General features: G+C 40.0%; 1 protein-coding gene across 5 annotated transcripts in view; it reads left to right on the forward strand.

Moving 5' to 3' along the window:
• The first annotated feature begins 7696 nt into the window (after positions 1-7696).
• caln2 (calneuron 2) overlaps positions 7697-22586 on the forward strand; it is a 29650-nt gene continuing 14760 nt past the window's right edge. Inside the window, exons 1-3 of one of the 5 annotated variants that reach the window (XM_039826435.1) lie at positions 7697-8534; positions 15122-15246; positions 22014-22157. In XM_039826435.1, the coding sequence (XP_039682369.1) occupies positions 15129-15246; positions 22014-22157 (262 nt within the window). In that variant the 5' untranslated portion in view covers positions 7697-8534; positions 15122-15128. The other 4 variants (XM_039826436.1, XM_039826437.1, XM_039826438.1 and 1 more) reach the window with 4 other exon arrangements.

Raw genomic sequence — 22586 nt, forward strand, 5'->3', positions numbered from 1 at the left:
TTCTCGTAAAAGCAAAACAAACGGCAGAATTTGAAAATATAGCTCTGCCCCTACAGCATTCCCTCTCTGCCCCTCCCTCAAGACCAGCATGGGCCAATAGACACGCTTCATACACTAAAATTATTTTTTTTGGCATAAAAATAGTTAACTGTTTGCCTTAAAACACTTCTGGCTAAGAAAATATGGTACATAAACACACACACATTCATTGTCAAATCTTTATCAAAAGATTAGGTTTTCTAATTAGTGCAAGCAAACAAGTCGGACAGTGGTGGCCTAAAGGTTAGAGAAGAGAGCTTGTGGGGAGGTCGTTGGTTCAATCCCCAGACTGACAGGGTAAAATCTTGGGGGAAGTGAAAAGCCCTTGTCCCTCCCTCATTACCACCACTGAGGTGCCCTTGAGCAAGGCACTTAACCCCAACCCATCCAGTGGCCAACAGATCAGACTGTTCTTGTACTGTAGCTTCCAGGTATGAATGTGCAACTGTGTGAATGTGATCAGGGTGTTCCTGCAAAAAGAGAGGCTGCCTTCCCTGACCTCCCAGCTTTTTTTATATAAAAATGGCCATATTAGAATAAGGCCATCAACATACGCTCAACAAGCACTATACTTTTTTTTTTTAAATAACAGTAACCTACAGTATGACATGCCTGTTCTTAATGTAAATAGTAGTTTTTCCAAATTGCAGTATTTTAAATACAATGAAAAGAATATGGCTGTATTTCTTATCAAAAGGAAAAGTGCCACTGTGTTATTAAAATAAATAAATAAATAAACAAAACACACTAAGTGCAACATAACCCAAACACACACTGTACACTGTACACTGTTTTTAAAACAACACCGCTCTGTTCATTCTATTTTCATGTTCCTCTGCAAGAAATGTATATAGTTTATATAATATAGTTCGGGATTTACTGTGATGCTGAAATGTCGGCGAGAATGGATATTATAGCGTGGCTCGAGTAACGTTACTTTAATCATATGCTGAAACCCTGCATCCTCCACGACTGCATATCTTTTGCTATAAACCCGTCCAATGCTTTGGTTATGAATTGAATTGTGTCTGTATGGAGAGGCTGTTTACCCACTGTGGAAAGAAGGAGGTGCCTTTCCTACCTGACTCTTCTCTTTGCACTGTCAACAGACACACTGGCGTGATGTCTTCATAAATGCGGCATCATATTGGAAGTATTGCCGCTAGCTTAAGCCACACGGGTTGCACAGTGCTTGCACAACTGCCGATTTGTCCTCCACTTTTTTGTCATTGTCAGGTAATACAAAAGGCATGCCCCAAACTGTGACTAGTGGAGCCGTTCCATCCCTAACGTACGGTGGCCGGGAAGTGCAATGCAACATTACAAAGAATGAAACACTTTTACATTTTGGAAAACAAATTTACATTTTGGAAAACAAATTTACATTTTGGAAAACAAAATAACATTTTGGAAAACAAATTAACATTTTGGAAAACAAAATAACATTTTAGAAAACAAATTTACATTTTGGAAAACAAATTTACATTTTAGAAAACAAATTTACATTTTAGAAAACAAAATAACATTTTAGAAAACAAATTTACATTTTGGAAAACAAAATAACATTTTGGAAAACAAAATAACATTTTGGAAAACAAATTAACATTTTGGAAAACAAAATAACATTTTAGAAAACAAATTTACATTTTGGAAAACAAATTTACATTTTAGAAAACAAATTTACATTTTAGAAAACAAAATAACATTTTAGAAAACAAATTTACATTTTGGAAAACAAAATAACATTTTAGAAAACAAATTTACATTTTGGAAAACAAAAATAACATTTCGAAAACAAATTTACATTTTCGAAAACAAATTTACATTTTGGAAAACAAAATAACATTTTAGAAAACAAATTTACATTTTCGAAAACAAATTTACATTTTAGAAAACAAATTAACAAGATGCAAAACACTTTTACGAGTCCCGAAACAAATTTACAAATGACAGATTCTTCACGGAAAGGGAATGTACCACATACGACGGGAAGAGGTGTTGTTGGTGAGCGCAGTCAATTTGTGTTGTTGTGAGTGGGTATATGGCGTGAATGAAGTTTATGGTGACTTTACGTGTGGTCGGTGTTTGGAGTTTTATATATGACGCGGACCTGACGGAAACACAGGGAACGTATCGACAGCCGCGGCCGGATCGAAGCTACAGCAGGGGGCTGCTGAGTCCGTCTGCAGCTGCAGGACCTGGAGCTCACTGCCCATTCCTGGGAGCCAAAACCGACACCACGCAGCTGGAAACCCAGGCCGTATTGCTGGGCCCGCTGGAGGGAAGGGAAGCCCGGGAGAATCAGATCCAGGACTGAACGGAGCGGACTGTCACAGCCTGCTGAAGTTTAAATCACAGGTTTCCTAAAGGGAGTCTGGCGGGACTCGGACTGTGGACGACGAAACACGACTTAAAGTCTCGTTAAATAAATAAATACATGCAGAAATAAATGAATCATTAGTGGGGGAGTGAGCCTGGACATTTCAGTCTGTTTAAACTTCACTTTGAAGCAGAACCTCTTAGTTCAGAAGGGGGTGAAGTTTCCGTTTGTACTCATATCTGTGAACTGATTATAATAAATATTCTTTGTATTAACACATTAATTAGTCTCTTTGTCTTTTTGTTTAAAAAAACTAGAACATCGCATGAGATTTTGACGATTTATAGTGATTTTATTTCCGTTAGACCTTGCCTACATTGCTTGACGCTGATGCATTAAGGACGGCCCATAGACAGTATATAAGGCAGTGCCTCCCCTGTTCCAAGATGGCGGCTCTATTGACGCATTCGATCCATAACTGCCGTAGTCAAGGCGACATGTATACAAAAACCTCATCACTTCCGGTATGTGGTACATTCCCCTTTCCGTGAAGAATCTGTCATTTGTAAATTTGTTTCGGGACTGGTAAAAGTGTTTTGCATCTTGTTAATTTGTTTTCGAAAATGTAAATTTGTTTTCTAAAATGTTATTTTGTTTTCCAAAATGTAAATTTGTTTTCTAAAATGTAAATTTGTTTTCGAAAATGTTATTTTGTTTTCGAAAATGTAAATTTGTTTTCTAAAATGTTATTTTGTTTTCCAAAATGTAAATTTGTTTTCTAAAATGTTATTTTGTTTTCCAAAATGTAAATTTGTTTTCTAAAATGTAAATTTGTTTTCTAAAATGTTATTTTGTTTTCCAAAATGTAAATTTGTTTTCTAAAATGTTATTTTGTTTTCCAAAATGTAAAAGTGTTTCATTCTTTGTAATGTTGCATTGCACTTCCCGGCATTGAAACAGGCTTTCACCATCTGAAGGGACATTTGCATTTGTAGAACAGCCAATAGGAATATCCTCTCTCTGAATTGACCTGTGATTGGCCAAAGTCTCATGTCACAGGCTACATTTACTAAAGACTGAAAACAGTGCAAAGAGGATTGCAGAGGCATAGTTTTCTTTCAATCCACTTGAATTACAATATGCTGAATTACCCAATGATGCACAAAGGAACTGCCTACCCTAGCCTTAATACTGTTATTTTACTTATTTATTGAGTAAATTTGACTTAAAATTAAAATTTAGCACTTTTAATACATTTTACAGCATGTTGTTCCCTTATAGTTCTTGGCACTTTCCACTGTCAACAATCTAATTTGTGTCTGTCACTTCAGGCTATGTTTTAGTCATGGTCGCATTTATGTAGTGATTAAAGCTCAGGAGGCAGGATAAAAGTATATCTCTATTAGTAGCAATAAATGGTCTGACAGAGCAAACATTACTGGAAGAAATAGGGCAGCCACTTTTGATTGCCAACATGACTCCCTGTATTGATTTGCTGTGAGGTCGGAGTCCATGTTAGCGTGTCCCTGTGGCTCTGTTTGATGGTTTAGACTTCCTCTCATTCCTCTCATCTCTTTATATTTGTGAAGCCAGAGGTTTTGCCAATTGTCAATTCGCTCAGCTAACTTAGCAAGATCCATCTATGAATGTGAAATCCATGTTATACTCAGGGTGAAGTGTATTATCAGTCAGTCAGCAGGGAACTGCAACACAGCTGAAAATAAGTCAAGTTCTTTGACTCAGTGGATCGGTATCTATTGATGGAAACATAAAGAGGAGCTGCTGACATTTTGTTATTATGTGACAGAGTGATTTTATTTTCTTGTGTATGAATTGCAAATGTCCTATCTTTGAAGCATAATGAACAGTAAACGCATCCTCCACCTACAAAAATCACTAAATTGGATTTCTCAACACCTAAAAAAATTGTCCTTAACTCACCATTAGGTTTAAATTATCACCTGGTCAGTTGTCCGCCACACAGCTGTGCAAAGTTAGGACAGCAGATGGACTCCCTTAATATGGCGACCATTAGAGATCAAGGACCTGGATGGGACCCAGTAGAGGATAACCTGACACGCCAGATGGTTTGTTAACATAGAACCAGATGAGAAGCCATTGGAAACTGTTTGGAAACGGGATATGTGATGCTGCTATTCTCGCGTGATCTCATGATATCGTGAGAATCCAGTTGCCGTGCAAGGTAGAGGATTGAACTTTATAGTTTTCAATTGTAGCATTCCAACATTCACCATGTTGTATTTTGTAATCAGTGCTGAAACCGGTTGAAAAAGTTTACCCGTAAAGAACTTTACCCGCTTTGCTCCCCCTACAGGTTGGAAGCGGAATTGTCCATTACATTACATTATACAAGTTTGCCAGATCGGTTAGCTGTTTGAGTCGAATGAACTGGACAATATAATGTAATGGATAAATCCGCTTCCAACCTGTAGGGGGACCGAAGCGGGAAAAGTTCTCTAGTGTTGCTTTAATCCTACTGATGGGTACAAGGAACTTTCATTTTGTGTTGATTTTGAACAACAGGTTTTGTCCCCTGTGGACAAAACCAGTAGTGTTTCCATGAGCAGCACCACCATACCTCGCAACGATCTTGATGTCAATATGATATAGTAATGTTAATTTGACATATGTACTGTTCATACACGTAGGTTAGCTTACATGTAAGCCTACAACTAAGATATTTGGATGCTTGGTAATAGTTATTTGGTTGATTCTGCTGAAGTTATCAACATTCCCTTGTAATGTCTTCATAAGCCAACAGCAAGATATATCTCAGAAGCAATGGCAACATGAAATGGTACGTAGCTTTGTTTTAGCCACCAACGTAAAACCACATCTCGCAATGTATTTCATAAATAAAGAGGGCCAATTCAGGATGTGTAAAGAACCCTTTTAAATCCCACAATTCATCCATGACTCCTGTTTTTGCCTGTGCACCATCACTGTCCCGTTTAGCTTTTTTTTGTTCTTCAGACAATTCTTTTTTTTTTTCTCTAAAGAAAAAACTCCTGCTTCCCTTTAAGTGGCTAATACTCACTGTGGAATTGCCTATGAATATGTAAACATTGGCACAGCCGGTCTGCGTGCTGTAAATCGGTGAATCAGACCCAGGGTCAGGCATTAAGCATAACTAAATAGAAATCACCAATCCTCTCACTGATGGTGTCGTTTGCTTATGTAGGTCATATAGAGGCATCAGTATTAAATTCAGACTGTTTCATAATCAGTTAAAAACTCCTTGTAGTTGCTTTAAAGGAAAAATGCTAGAGGACTCACTGAATGGTTTGATGGGCTGAAAATGTGTTTATGGGTGTTTTAAGCCCCCAATGTCTCCTTCTAGGCAGCACTGCCTGGAAGGCACTAGGATTAGGCAATGGTTATGGTTATTGTTAGGTTTAGGGTTAAGGTTAAGGTTAAGGTTAGGGATAGGTGCCTTGAAGTCAATGGTCACAGCGCTGCCTGGAAGGAGACGTTGGGGGCTTAAAACACCATTGAGCTGAAAATGTGAGAGATTTTGGAGCAACATGTCAGACAACCTTGTAATCACCATTATCAAAACACCAAATGAGCAGTATATTTGGGAAGAATGGTACCCATCCCTCCAATAGAGTTAAGAGACTTAAAAGTATGACAAAGATCACTGACTCTGTTTTGGATTATTTCTTGAGAGACCTAACCGAAAATACCCAGTTTAAATGCATAAACATGTTTGAGTTTCTAAAACTATATAAAATAAAGTATAAACCGTACATTTTTAAGAAGCACATTACACCATTAAGCAAAGGTCTAGCTCTTGGATTAATTTAGGAGATAAGTTACCATTCAATGGATAAAGCCTTGGCTATAAGTATAAACATAGGGAAATAAAGATTACTTTTTATACTTCAAGATATATTACTCAATGAGCTGGACCTCAAGCTTTTGATGTTTTTATTGACTGAATTTAGGAGAAATCTACAGGTGTAAATTAAACAGCTAAATGTGTATTTTAGATGGGTTTTTTTTTCCCAATAATCTAAAATCCAAAATCTCTAATTGACCAGTGCTTGAAAAAATTATAATTTTGCCTGTAGTTTCTCTCCAAAAAGTCAGAAAGTGGTCATAAAGTGTTATTTTTGTGGGTGAAGTATTATAAAATTGTTATGATATAAGGGTTCATCAATCAACGGTGACCTATATCTTTGAAATTACATTTATGGATTTATTATAGACTTAGTGGTTATGCATGAAAAGGAAATATGCTCTTTATTTCTTTTATTTCTCTCTCAAGAGAATCCTGGTGCCTTTGAACAAACTCAAATCTAATATAAAATCACATAAATCGCATTCATGCAGTTTAGGTTGTCTGTAAACGCTGACATGAGGCGCATTACTTCATCTTCATTTGTCCTGCCTCTGCCTGAGAAAGCCTTTCAGCACCATGGACAGCGCCAAGAAATCAGCACCATAGATATGCGCGAATATATAGAACTTCCACCTTCTTACCATGATTTCTATGAGAATCAAACAGTAACTTTAATGACTTTGTATCTCTGATTGGCCTAATCTTCCCATGAACCTTCAAACCCCTAAGCTATCCACAGTGCTGTTAGAGCACCAGGGTGACTGTGTTATCTTCACTGAAGCCTCAATTCCCAGACAAACTGCAGTCTAGTGGCCCATTACACTTACTGTATTTACCCATTGCAATCAGCGGGAGGGAGATAGATTGGCTGGTTAAATAAGTTACTTCATAACATTTCAGGAAACGCAGTTTTCAACCTCAAGATCTGCAACTGAGCTGCTATGGCCCCACTGCTGGGGAAAAAATAGGCGTCACATAAGCTATTACATAATTAGTAGGCTATAGTAGAAGTAAATGGGATAGTGGTGGGGTATTCTAATCAGAGGCAGAGAGCGAATACACAGTATGACCAGAAGATAACAGGAGGGGATAGGTATAATGACAGTTATAAAAAAAAAAAAAAAAAAAGAGAGGTTTGGGTGGAGGAAGGTGCCTTGAATCTTGATGCCTGGCCCACAAAGAAGAAGATGAAGATTTAAGGATGGGTGGTAGGGAGGAGGGGGCATTAGACACACACACACTGCATCATTTAAGTACTGCGGCTGATGTCATTTCCTAAGCACCATAATTGGTCATCAATGACTCTTAAAGCTGTGAAGAATGGCTAAATTAATACACACGCACACCTACCCAGGGGAGAGGCAGCTTCACTGATCCATTGAAACCTTAATTGCTCGGACCTCACACACCCTCTCTCTCTCTCTCTCTCTCTCTCTCTCTCTCTCTCTCTCTCTGTCTCTCTCCGACTCTCACACACACGCACACACCTGCAAACAGTGTAGCTCCCATTGAGCGCCACGGCGTCGCATATTCCCCGCTCACCTATACACAGTCGCACCTCTGCTGCCGTGGCCCCCATGTGGCCCCTCCCTTACCGGACTGGACTGATAAATAGGTTAAATCTGTCACCTGGAGTAGCCGAGATAAATGCACCGGGAGCGTCCGGAGAGCCCTTCCCATCTCTCCGCTGTTTTACCGATCTGCCCTCAAAGCTTTCACCGGGCATCATCCCGTGTTGATTTGACAGAGAAGATTGAATTTAAATCGTGATTTATTATTTTATTAGAGGAGACCGGCAACAGCAGCAGCACCAGCTCCGGTTGTTAGACCCAGACCCGTGGGCGGTTGGGTGGCGTCCGTCTGGGCGAGCTGATAGGACGAAGATTTGGCACTCCTACCAACTGCTTCATCCCAAATTCTCAAGATATGGCGATGAGAAGTGAGATGTAGAAAACGGATGGGAGGCCATTCATGTGGGTCTTGGCTTCAGCTAAAACGGACAAAATCTTGCAGCACCACCACGACCATCATCCTCATCCTCCCCCTCCTCATCTAACCAGTTGATATTTTTTTAAACAACTATCTAAAAAGTGTGCAGCACATGACACGTTGGTGAATCCCCGAGGCAGGTCCCACACAGACTGCATGAGTCTATCTTTGGCTGTCGGACGGACTCCTCAAGAGCACAGGGCAGATGCAAACAGACTAAACACATCTTGGCAATTCAAAAGACCCTCACCATCTCCGCCAACGGTGTTCTAACCGAGCGGGGTGTATCTCACACCGGGGGACCAATCTTTTCAAAGGCAGGTAGGCTATACCCCGACGGCTAATTAGTGTGCCACCTCTGGGTTGGTGTGTTAAAGGTGATCAAGGTGATTACCTCGACCGACCGCCCATGCGTCGGTCCCGCTGATGGCCGCAGAGCCGCGCAGGCGACTGCACCTGTTGTAATCAGTGTAAATGTGCGGAGCGTGCTTGTGCGCGAGCGTGTATAAATAGACCTCTATGTTCGTGTTGACAGTCTAGTAGCTGTGCTGTTTTAATGGCTGACAACGAAATTATGTAGGCTATGTGTCTCTTTGCATTCCGACTATTTCAACTGCTCCTGTCTTTCCAGCTGTTTGCGTGCGTCGCGCGCGTCAGTGCGCGCTTTGTGGGTTTAATCGGTGTAATTAGGTGATTATAGGTCCATCACACACGCGTTATAAGTGTAATTACAGTATAATTGTCTAAACACGCAGTAGGACGTAAAGCACTCCATCACTATACATCATGCTTTGTGGCTTATCAACCGCTCTCCTATTCACTCAGGCTGTAGCAGCTCGCATATTGCTTCTGATAAATGGGGACTGGCTGCAGTCTAAAGCCCAATTGTATTCTCATTGCCAGATGCTCTAAAACTCCCCAGTCATAAAGCGTGATGGCCAAATCTGTCACCTGCCTCACATTCATCATCCGATACCCCGGGGGGACGTGCGTGGTATTGTTCAGTGTGAGTATGAGCATTTGGGAGGGTAGCGCGCATGAGTGTTTTTTTTTTTTTTTTTAAGTTTTTTTGTATTCTCAGACACCCAATTCTCGGTGCAATGTGGGTGACATGTAGCAGCGAATTTGAGCATCAGGCGGTGTGAGTCCAGCTGCGCTCCCTTTACTGCAGATGCGCGCGTTGTGGCAGACCATCGCGGGTGTCCAACTCTATTTCGGTCGGGTGGGACTCTTTTACGGTAACATCCAACAAGCCTCGGTTCAGACCACTGGACAGAAGATCAAGGGCGCACACGTCCACATCTCCTCGCGGGGATAGTAGTGAAGTACCAGAGACATTCAATTGGCGCAGAAGCTGGTGGTGGGGTCAGACAGAACGTGTTGTATGACCCAGGTTGACCTCCGGGAGAGACGGCTGTAGGCGATAAGATGGGCAGCCTATCCAGCGCCTCTGTTGAGGAAATGTTTTTAGAGTACTGCCTTGATGGGTAAGAGAGAGACAGCAGATATCACAGCTGTGTGGAGGCTGTCTGTCTTTGCCCAAGGTGACTTCTGGAGGACACTGACAATGTGACATTGAACAGAGACAGTAAAGAGAGCTAGTTATTTGATTTCCATTAATTGTTTTCATTATTGATTTAGCTGCAAATCTAGTAAGAAGCCATTTTTTTGTTGGTCGCCTGTTGCATGTCCTTCTTTGAAGTGTAGGATGTGCCTGCTGTCTCTTTTTTTGGCTTTGTGGTCTGTTTGACAAATCACAGAGTTGCAGTTTATCTTTATCCAACAGTGGTGCTTCAACGGATCAACTGTGGTCTCTCATTATTTTTGTCAGGCCCAGGCTGGCCTTATCTCCAGATTGGAGAAGACATGGAGAGCTAACTGTCGTTTTAGTGGCTTGAAGTGAAAAATTATTTGTTGATTTATCTTGAAGTCTGCCTGGCCAGCTAACACATGCCATGCACATCACAGTCCTTGGATGAAGTTAAATCACACAGTTTTGATGGTTTATCTGTGGTTCCCGCAGTAGTAACAACCTGTTTCCTTTGATCTAATGAATAAGGCTGTCATGTTGTCTTGTCTTGGCTGCCTGCTTGTGATATAAGCGCTGTGCATGCGCCCCTGTTGGGGAAAAATACTGTTGGGCCCTCTCAGCTCTTTTCTGCCATTCGCTGCTAATGCATTCCTCTCCATGGGGAGAGAGGGAGGTGAGGAAAAAACATGATTCTCCTTTCTCCCTATTCCCAGCTTAGTTTGCTCCTTTTCCCTTCATCTCAGCCTCTTCCCTCCAGTCTGAGCTCAAATGTGTTCTGATCACTACTCTGCAGACTTGAAACTCGGCTCCCTAGAGTGCGGGTGACCCCACAGTTCAAACACTGTTAGCCAGCCTGCTTTCATTTGCTCCTTTCATCCCCTTTGCACCCCATCCTCGCTCTCTCTTTTTCACCTGTCAGTCTGTCTTTCTGACACTCCTCTTACTGCTCTCAGCCAGGCGATGAGGCTTATCAGATGGAGGTTTTCTGCTAAAGCTGGTCCTTGTCAGCTCTCATGCCCGTCTTTGTGACAACAGTTTGTATTTTCACAAGTAGAAAAACCTCAATCCAAAAATATATGGGAAAAAAACAGGGAGTGAGTGAGAGAGAGAGGTAGAAAAAAAAGAGAGGTGACTGAGTTTGATGTATGTGTATGTGTCTCTGCTGGTTTTTGCCACGAGTGAGTGGGTGTTTCTGTCAGTGGAACAATTCTGAGAGCAGACGGACTGTTAAAATACATTCTCATATTAATTTCATATCATATGTCTTATTAATTTGTCCACTGATTAAATAATTGCTGGGTCCTGTTTAGTTTGAGGAGTTGGGGATTTCAGCCGGCTGTGGCTTATTTAACAGCCATTAAATGTTCATAATTTTTTCTTGTGACTCTTTTTTTAATCTTGCGATTAATTATTTTGTCATTACCATGAATATCTTCACTTGTATATGCACCACAGATCACAAATACATATTGATGAACTTCATCTTAATGTAAATACAAACCTACCTCCTCTTCCCACCACTGCTACCTGGTCATAAACATAACAATGGTACATGTACATCTCATATACATGCATGTTCCCAACATCTGTCTTACAGATGTACATGCACCCATAGAAATTTAAACATTGACATGTATTAATTATTTTTTGTTGTTGTTGCAGAAATACATGTACAAATACACCTCTTTATTTGTATATATGTGAGCATACTTACAATATACATGTATAAATCTGCTATTTCTGCTCATGCATGCCAACACATTAACTTAAAAAGCAGTATACACATATTCCCAACATGTTTACTTTAGTATATGCATGTGAACTGGCACACCTGATGGCCCAATTAGTCACCACTAAAAATAAACAACAAAATAATATATAATAAGTGAAATATGATGCATAGGCTAATTTGTCTCTACCTTTCTCATATTGGTAGTCATGCATTTCATATGAACCTGTTGCTACCTGTCAAATGTTACTGTCCATCACTTTAACATGTGTTGTGATGTGATTTTTTTTTTTTCAGTCAACCGTTTAATTTGCCTTTGTGGGAAACTGAAGAAAAGGGGCTCTTGTGTCATTTTGTTTTGTAAAAAAACCCTGATGCCACAGAGGGTTTAGTCTATATCCTCGACGTTCCACTTCCAGGATTGCTTCGTTGCCAACGGAAATTCAGCCAGGATATCCGTTGCCTTGGGCTTCCTTTGTGTTGCCATTTTAAACTCTGGTCGATTTATGAGGACTATGGTTAACCTTTTCCCAGATCTCTGCAGTGTAAATCCAGACAGCTAGCTAGACTAGCTGTCCAATCTGAGTTTTCTGTTGCACAACTAAACAACCTTTGAACGTACATGTTCCACCAAAATAAGTTCCTTCCAGAGGCAGCGGCACCGTGGCTTTTCCCGGTGCCTAGCACCACCCAAGACGATTGTGATTGGTTTAAAGAAATGCCAATAATCCAGAGCATGTTTTCCTCCCATCCTGGAATGCTGTGTGGACTAGCCAGACACTCCTCCGCAGCAGTGGAGGAAGGTCTGGCAAAGCGAGACTACAGAGGGTTTAATGTAGTAGAGGGGCTGCCAATCTCCTCAGTGATGATCATATTTATTAATTTAATTAAATCTTAAAATGAATTCTGTCTAATTAATTAATGTGACAATATTGTTAATAATATTGACATGCGTTTAAACAGCGGCCAATGCAACCATAAGTGATAATTATTGAAGAAGTCAGCAAACTGACTCCATGTCAGTTACACGGCAACATCTCTGTAAAGCTGCTAACATCATCCATCAAAGCAGCTGGGACCTGAGACTCAATCTGCAAAACAGATACATGTTAAATGTGCAGGTAGGAAAATTTTAGTCCAATGAATAGCTTGAAATGGTACAAAGGTAAGTGGTGAACTGCCTGACCTTAAAAAAAAGTAAGTTTACCCAAAACTGAAAAATAATGTACATTTCAGTATTTTTCAAAAAGGCCTTTATCAGGGAACAAGAAATGGGTAAACAATGTAAAGCTGTTCTGCAGCAATGAAGGTTGATCAAGCTTGAAAGTTGGTGCTACCAATTCCCACAGGTGTTCCAATTTATCTGGATTACTTACAACCCCCTCTGTTTGTATAAAAGTATTGTTGGAACACACTGTGGTACCATACCCTCGTGAGCATTATATGAACAGTATTGTACTGCAGAAACTAGTGTGTTGCTATAAAAATAGCGGGAAAAAGGCAATTAACAATGGAAGAGAGATAGACCATCATAACACTTAAGAATGTTGGTCTTTCCTACAGAGAAATTGCGATGAAAGTCAAGGTGTCAGTGAGTACAGTATTCTTCACCATCAAAAGGCACTTAGAAACTGGGGGAAACTCTGACAGGAAGAGGTCTGGCAGACCCAAAGCCACAACACAATCAGAAGACAAGTTTCTGAGAGTCAACAGCTTGCGTGATAGGCGGCTCACAGGACAACAGCTTCAAGCACAGCTTAATAGTGGTCGTAATAAGCAAGTCTCACTTTCAACTGTAAAGAGAAGACTTCGAGCTGCAGGTTTGATAGGTCCAGTTGCAGCAAGAAATCCATTGCTAAGACGTCAGAATAAGAAAAAGAGGCTTGCCTGGGCCAAGAAACATCGGCAATGGACTACTGAAGACTAGAAGAAGGTGTTATGTACTGATGAATCAAAATTTTAAATCTTTGGTTCATCACGCAGGATTTTTGTACGCTGTCGAGTAGGCGAAAGGATGGTTCCTCAGTGTGTGACATCAACTGTCAAACATGAAGGAGGAAGCATGATGGGCTGTTTTGCTGGATCCAGGGCCGGTGATTTGTACAGAGTGAAAGGCACCCTGAACCAAAACGGCTACCACAGCATTTTGCAGCACCATGCAGTACGGTCTGGTATTATAGTTGGTCAGGGGTTCCTCCTACAGCAACATAATGACCCAAAACATGTCCAAGCTATGCCACAAGATTGTAAGCTTAAAAATATGGAGTGGCCAGCACAGTCACCAGACTTAAACCCCATTGAGCTGGTTTGGGATGAACTGGACAGAAAAGTGAAAGAAAAGCAACCTACAAGTGCCACACATTTATGGGAACTTCTGCAACAGAGTTGGGAAGAACTTTCTGAAGAATATTTGATTTCCATTGTAGAAAGAAGGCTACTTTGATGAGTCAAAAATATAGAATACATTTTGGTTTATAAATTGATTCCATGATTTCTTTTTTAACTTAAATTGTTCATTTGTTCTATTCTTTCATTTCAGAGTACAATAAGACATTGAACTGCATGAATTTCAATAAAAACCTGGAAAAATTGGGGTGTTCTAAAACTTTTGACCGGTAGTGTATTTCATTAGAGCTCACAAACTATGTGCACATACACACTTTCCTGCACACATACACAGTGTCTGCTGTCCATCTCTTTCATACACACAGCTATTTTCACACCTGGTGTCCTCTACAGATCACCAGAGCAGACTTGCACCTGTCCCATGGCTCTTAACCTTTTACACTGTCTTTGTCATCACGCTCAGTCTGTGTCTTGTTTCTCCCTTGGCTCTGATCCACAAAGGTCCAAAAAGGAGAGGAGAGGAGAGGAGAGGAGAGGAGAGGAGAGGAGAGGAGAGGAGAGGAGAGGAGAGGAGAGGAGAAGAGAGGTTAATACTTTGACTATGTTTCCTGTGACAGAGACATCCCCACTCTTCTGTCTGGCAGCGGCATGCTCACAAAATACTCCCAGGATCTTTATCTCCTCCTCCCTCCCTATCTTTCTTTCTCTCCATTACCTCGACACTTCAGCATGTACTATTGGCAGGAATCGTACATGAAGCATATCGCCAGTGTCAAAATATTACACTGGGAAAGCCCTCAGACAGGCAACTCCCATGAATTAAAGTAGAGAATCGCTCTGATCATACGACAGCAGGGGCCATGGCTGATTGATGACCCGACAAGCCCTGCAAGTCTATTGGTGAGGTGTTAGTGGGGGGGGGGGGGAGTGAAAAAGAACATGCAGGAGAAAGACAGCAAGAGCATGATCGCTAGATAATAGAGTTCCTGATTGTACTCTGATGGTATTTATCAGAACAATAACAGTAGAATATTTTTTATGACTCCATTGAATTATAATGTGCTTACATAATTTGTCACTGTGATTCTGCCACAAGGAGACAGCGGTTTCTGAGCAGAGTGGAGGGAACAATGTTCCCTCCACAGGAGCTTGTGTTTCTAAAAATGGCTCATGACTGTGCTGGTAGTCGGGGTTTGAATATACATGCACACACTGAGACTCAAATCCCTCTTACCTGTAGTATCCTCGCTCACACACTCACATGCAATGTTTATTTAGACTATGTGTGCGTGTGCTCTGCAGGGAGAAGATGCCATTCCACCATGTGCGGGCGGGCCTGCTCTATCCAGACAACTACCTGAGCAGTTCCCTGACGGAGGGCAGCGAAGCCTTCCAGCTCACCAGCATCTCCACAGAGGAGCTGGGAGGTAAGTGTGCCTTCAGAGCAAGAAAGAGAGGGTGGGAGGTGGTGGTGGGGGCGCAAAGTAAAGTGTGAGGTACTAGCAATTAATGTTTCACTACTGGAACAATGCTGTTTACAACGCCTCAATTCTCCCGGGGAAAGATTTTTCCATTTAGCCATTCTGTCAGAGCTTGAATGGATGCAATGGTTTCCAATTATGCTGCTTAGGAAATAAAATCAGTTACAGGACTCAGAATGACAGAAATATAATATGTATAGGCTGAAGTAGGACACCAATGTATTGATATTGGTTTCCTTATTCAAGTTTTCAATCCATCACACATGAAAATTGATGCAACCAGCGGTCACAACGGCCTGTCTGGTAAATAGATTTTTATGAAAACAAAACTGCACTTTGACAATTTGAGCTAAAGTAAAGCCATCTGTTGTCTCTGTAAACAACCAAAATCATGAGTGAAATCCACTGTATTGAATGTAGACTTTTTAAAACAAGTATGTTGTTTTACATTCAACACACGATAGATAGCAGCTCAGTTTTTTGAATATATTCTTTTATTTATTTATTCATTTATTTTGTAATCTCCAGGCTAATAAATCCAAAGTTTACCAAAATGTCTAAATATGATCACTTCAAAAAGGACTCATGTGGGTGTTTTCTGGTACAACACCCTTATGTTTACAGGAAGAGTATGGTTTATTACAACATGGGTTTTATTTTTGTAGCTATGGCCTTTGGTTTTATCAGCTATGATAACTTACCAAATTAATTCCTGAGATATGGGAATATGACAACATTGCTAAAAAAAATGTCCAATGGGGCAACAAACATGATCAATCCTATTCTTTGAAGTGGTTCACAGTCAAGTTGGATTTGAAGGAAAAAACAAAGGCAGATAGTAAAACAACAACTTAAACTGTCAACATCCATACAGTATACAAACAGACTTCAGGATGCAACTTTGACCTACAGTACTCGCCATAGTTGTGCACACTTGCAGTTTTCCTGTGCATTAGCATTAGGGATTACAATACAGGTGCACTCACTTTCAGTATTACCTCCAAATAAAGTGGTATCTAATCTGGCATCATTGTCAGCTTGTTTTCAACCTGAATGATCATCTGACTGCTTGTGCTTTTTGCCTCATTGGACATATTTAAAGCATATTTCCTATAGCTGTTGGCAAATAGGCTACAAATGTATTATAATTTATGGCCAGACTTAAGAAAATAAAACCCAAGTAGTAACAAACTGCAGGTTTTCAGTTCAATTCAATTTAAAAGGGCTTAATTGCAGTAGTGGAAAATGTACTCAGCTCCTTTACTCAAGTAAAAGTAACAATACCACAGTGCAAAAATACTCTGTTACAAGTAAAAGTCATGGATTTAAAATATGTAAAAGTACACAACTATAAGCATAAAAAAAAATCTTAAAGTACCAAAAGTAAAAGTTCTCATTTTGCAGAATGGCCTATTTCAGAATCATGTATGGTGATTATTGAAGCATTAATGTGTACATCACTTTTATATAGCAACTAGTAAATATGGGGCTAATTTTAATCTATATTTTAAATTATGTATTACTTATATACTGCTGGGTAGCTTGTGAACTTCCCCTGGGGGATCAATAAAGTTATTTATATGATAATATGATAATATATTTGTTGATTATCTGTTGTATTATTAATCTGAGTCAGGAAAGTAACTAAAGTTATCAAATAAATGTAATGCAGTAAAAAGTACAAGCACGATCAAGGAAGGCTTGTATCATGTGGACGTGCCAAATGTTTTGTTGTTATTACTTAGAATCCCTCATGGGGATGACAGAAACTATGCACTATAGCTTTAAGTACAGTACTTGAGTGATGAAAAGTTTCAAGAACAAAGCATCACTATACAATATGTCGAAATATTTGGACCCTTGTGTGGTGTTCATATTTTTGTTACATAGCCAATGTTCCCAGGTCTGGTGGTCCCACCACATTATTAGGCTTTTAAATCAATACAGCCATAACAATTTATGCAAAAATACTTACCAGATGTTTAGCTCAATTACCAATGATATATACATCATTTATGGTTCATATTTGCCATTTAACCCCTGTGAGATCACATTTATGATCATATGATCATTTTCGTTTTTTGGGAGAAAACAAGGAAATTCAATTATAAAAAAGGTAAAAAAAAAAAAATAGAAACAAGATTTTTGATAATTATTGGTGCTTATTTCTTAGAACTTAATCAGAACAGGTGAAAGTGCTTGAAATGTAACAATTATGTAACTTTGTGTGGGAATAGCAGGTGCAGAAATACAACATAGTTTCATAGCACCTACATTTAAATATACTCGAGTCCAGTAGACCCGAACACCTCATATGTAATAGTTATGTGTAGGGGGGGTGTACCATGTGCAGTCATTGAAAATAAGTTATTTTTTTGTTCTTCACAGAAAATGAGCCAAGGCCAATGAGTTTGAGTTAGAAGAAATAATAAATAGCATAATTTTTCTTTTAGTAGACATTGAAAACGGGTCCCACAGACCCAAACACCACACAAGGGTTAAATTAGCTTAAATGACACATATGAGTTTAACTTTCATACAGTCTATACAGTGTGTGTGTTTAGTGACTGCACGACTGACCGCAGGCTGAGGGATCCTGAAGCATATTGTACGTCATTGCATTTGGGTCCTGATTATAGGCTATCCTATAACATAACCTCACACGTGCTATTTGACCGGCTGCACAAAACAAAGACTTCTACAATGAGTGCATATACTTCAGTCGTGGGTTGGTTTGAAGGGAAAGAAACAGCTGATCGTGACACCGAGCTAGGACAGAGAGCAGAGAGAGTGTGTTTCTGTTTGTTTGTGTTTATACATGTGGCCTATTGTAGTTTGCTCGAATGAGCTTTGGTATGAAGTATTTTGTTGCATAAATCTTTTAATCCAATGTCCCTTGTGCACAACTTAACTCAACCCAGTTCGCTAAAACAGTTGCCTTGGTGTGCTGAAAGCAGAGCTGGTACAGCGACTGAAACGTCTCGCCATCATTAGTCCGGTTGGCCTCTGTCTGGGTTTTGTTTGTCAAGGGCAGCGAGAAGGGTAAAATAGTTTGGACCTGTGTAGCTATTATATGAATTGAATTTGGACTCTTAGACTCCAGACATCATGATGAGGCATTTTCTAATCCCTGTCAGACACAGATCTAACGCAACCAATAGGATTGTTTGATGTGGACAAAATATCTGTGGTGTTTGTTGCCAGCATTTGAAAACTCCTAATCCTACTTCAGAGAGATGCTGAAGGTTCTTCTAGGATCATCTGTTAGCGCAGATAGAAGGGTAGTTAATCACCCCTGTGTTGGATCGCTGCTATCTTTTTCTTGGTTGTAAGGTGTTTCATCAATCACAGTGAGAACATGTACAGTTCTAGGGTGTTAGATTCTTAATACACAGTCGAAACAGGCAGAGCTGCATGCTCATACAAACACACACACACACACACACACACACACACACACACACACACACACACACACACACACACACACACACACACACACACACACGGCATTGCACAGTAATAAATCAAGGACCAGCTCATTTGTACTCTAAATGTACTCCTTACTGTTGAGCTGCATACAAATACATCTTACTTTGTTTTGGGAGGCTGCACGCTCGCCCTCATTCCCAATCCCTTGCCTCTAATACTCACTTTATTTAGTGAGAGAAAAAGGGAGGCAGTGGCTCGGCGCCTGAGTCTAGTTATCAGCCGTCGGGGATATTTACAGGCTTATATGGGGGCTGCGACTAAACTTCGGCTCTCTCACGCATCTGACAGAGCAAAGACAGTCATAGAAGGCAGATCTGAGACAGACTTATTACACAGAGGAAGGAAGAAGTAGCATGTCAGGACAAGAATATTAATGACACACAGCCTGAGAGAGACAGGGAGAGATGAACTTCATTAAAAATATATTGTTTAAGGTAGGAAAAGGATTATTCATCCATCCATCCATCCATCCATCCATCCATCTTCGTCCGCTTATCCGGGTCGGGTCACGGGTGCAGCAGCTCCAGCAGGGGACCCCAAACTTCCCTTTCCCGAGCCACATTAACCAGCTCCGACTGGGGGATCCCGAGGCGTTCCCAGGCCAGGTTGGAGATATACTCCCTCTACCTAGTCCTGGGTCTTCCCCGAGGCCTCCTCCCAGCTGGACGTGCCTGGAACACCTCCCTAGGGAGATGCCCAGGGGGCATCCTTACCAGATGCCCGAACCACCTCAACAGGAAAATAATTAGTCTTGGGGAAATTGGGATTTCAATTCCGTTGTGCAGTAGGCTGTTACTCTTCATGATTGGGATTTTCCTGTAAAGATCTGCACAAATGCCAAATGCCAGCTGAAAACCCTTTCTTTGAAGTGTAGAGATCCATTGAAAAATGGAGAGCTCGCCCGTGAAAAGATGTTGAATAAAGACTCACAGAGTCTGTCCTGTCTCTGCTGTCTTTATCAAGTCGATAAATTCGACCACCTCCTACCCCAGCCCAAAGCTCCGCCTCCGCTCACAGAGTGCCAACTGAATGACAGGTCATTAGTCGGAGATTGACCAGGGTATTTTGTAAGAAGGTCTTCAGAGGTTTGAGTTATTCTGATGCACAAACAGATAAATGCCTCATGAAAAATCTGTGTTTACTGACAATTTCATGTTACAAGGAAGCATTTCATGTGGGAGGAGAGAGTCGGAAAAGCTCTTGGTACTGATGGTGGATATTGTGCTGTGGAGGGATTGGTACAGGTCCCGTGGGGTTTGTAAAATACAATAAGTATATAAAGATGTAAGAAAGACAAGGAGGGGGGAGGGAGAGTGGGAGATCACCCTCACCTTGATTTGTCTGAGAGAAAGGCTGCAGTACTTCCAGTAAATGGGAAAGCCTGTTATCAGCACCAGGGAAGCACCTTTGTGCACTGTACACAGACCTGCTAAAATCTGTTCATTCATTTCATCTGATGGATTAGTCAATCTCACTCACACCATCTGATGGCTCACTTTTATATAAGTCTAAATAGTCATTTAATCCATTGTTGGTACAGAAATAATGATTATAACTACTTTAGGGTGAGGGAATGATTGTGGTAATGATTTAGAAGAAACCAGTGCTGAATGGAGGTAAGATACAGGATGCAAACTGCGGTCACATAGTTTGACGGCCAAACCACCCTGTCCTCCTCCCTAAGAGGTTTTTCATTGCTTTGACAACATCACACTGTTTTTGCCTTCACATAACCACAAGAACTCCTTGCAAGAAAAATGTAAACATAACACATGTAATTTCCAGTATATAAACAAATGACCAATGCTGCTGTCGTTGAGTCTTCTTAACATATGTAGTATAACCAGAGGTGTATAAAGTACTAGAGACCCATGCTTGAGTAAAAGTACAAGTGCTCTATCAAAAAAGTGACTTGAGTAGAAGTTGAAGTGCTCTTTAAGCACCCCACTTAAGTGGAAGTACTTAAGTATTCAACATTTTTTGTACTTAAGTATTGCAAGTAGTTCATTTCAAAATGTATTACTCAAGTACTAAAACTAAAAGTACAAGTATTGTGTTATGTAGTTATTAAAGAAAGCAGTCAAATTTTGAATATCATATTGTTGGAGATCAACTTTTTACTTGGTATTAAGGCAGTCACAAGCTGTACATTGCTGGATATGAAGAAAGTTTCTGAAATAAACCCCAAAAGGTACATTCATGTCACAGCTGTTATAACTACTATTATCTGATATATATATATATATATATATATATATATATATATATATATATATATATGGGTTATTAATCACTTGTTAACAAATACTGAAATAAAACGTATGATGTAGTGGAAAGTTAGCAAGCTAGCGAAATACAGATCAACAGCTTCACATCACAGGGTCAAACGGTTAACATTCAGTACTCACTGCAGACTGAAACAACTCAGGAATAGATTACTCTGCTGCAACAATAACTAAATAGAAAGAGTACAAACTTACATTGTCTCTGACTTCTGAACGGGCAACCGTAATTAAAAGAATGTAAATTATATAATAACTTACGTAATTATCGTACGCAACTAACGTTGCCGTAACTACACACACTGTAACCTACACAGTCTCCGTAGCGTGAGGCATTCACAACAGTAACGAGTAACAATGCAGCACATAAAAAATGTATCGGAGTAAAAGTATTAAACACATTGAAAACATGTACTCAAGTAAAAGTGGAAGTAGGAGAAAAAAATAATACTCCAGTAGAGTACAGATACAGCCTTTTAGTACTTAAGTACAGTAGTGAAGTAGTTCTACTTTGTTACTATACAGCTCTGAGTGTAACAAGTAGTATAGACAAGGTAATGAGACTAGACACTTTTTTAATGGCAATAAAGAATAAAAATGAACAGATACTTGAATCTGCTGTGATGTGCCCCCGACCTTTAAGACACATAGAAAACAAGAAAATTAATTAAAAGCAAAGGACAAGTTAAGGATATATTCACATTTTACACCACACATGCCAACCTTGTCTCAAGTCTCAAACTAATTGCATAATATACAGCTTATCTATATAACTATTTCTGTTTGTGTGTATATATAATAGATTTTATTAAATACTCACTGGATGAAATCTGACCAAAATAATCTTTAACAGTAAAATGTGTCTTATTTCCCCAAAGGAAAGAGAGGAAGGCTGACAGACAGTAATGTACAGTGATATGTTGTTCGTTTGTCGTGCAGAGATCCGTGAGGCGTTTCGTGTTCTGGATCGTGATGGGAATGGTTTCATCTCCAAACAGGAGCTGGGCATGGCCATGCGCTCCCTGGGTTACATGCCCAGCGAAGTGGAGCTGGCCATCATCATGCAGAGACTCGACATGGATGGTGAGGCAATACATAAGGACACACACTTGGGTGTATGCACAAAGCATACATGCAGTCACACAGAATGAACCTTTTCATAAAAAAGCTGTTTAACATAAACCGCATGTGTGTAATGTTTGTTTCTAGTTGTTGTGTCTGTGTTGTTTTCCTTCCAATGAAAGCAAGCTGTATGAATATTCCTCTGTGTTAAATTTTTATGTGCTATAAATAAAAAAACACTTTTAAATGATGCCAAAAACATAGAATGTAATGCCTCTTGCTTGAAGTAAAATTAGATTTTGAGTTACAGTCTCCTTCAAAATGTTCCTGCAAAACTGTTTCTAAACTGCCTGAAGAGCAGCAGGTGGTCAATTTAAAGAAACAAAATTCCCTTGGAGACAATAAAGAGAGAACCTGTCTACTCCAGCTCCATTTGTAAATCCACAGAGG

Source organism: Perca fluviatilis, chromosome 16, assembly GCF_010015445.1.
Source record: "Perca fluviatilis chromosome 16, GENO_Pfluv_1.0, whole genome shotgun sequence".
NCBI classification, from domain to species: domain Eukaryota; kingdom Metazoa; phylum Chordata; class Actinopteri; order Perciformes; family Percidae; genus Perca; species Perca fluviatilis.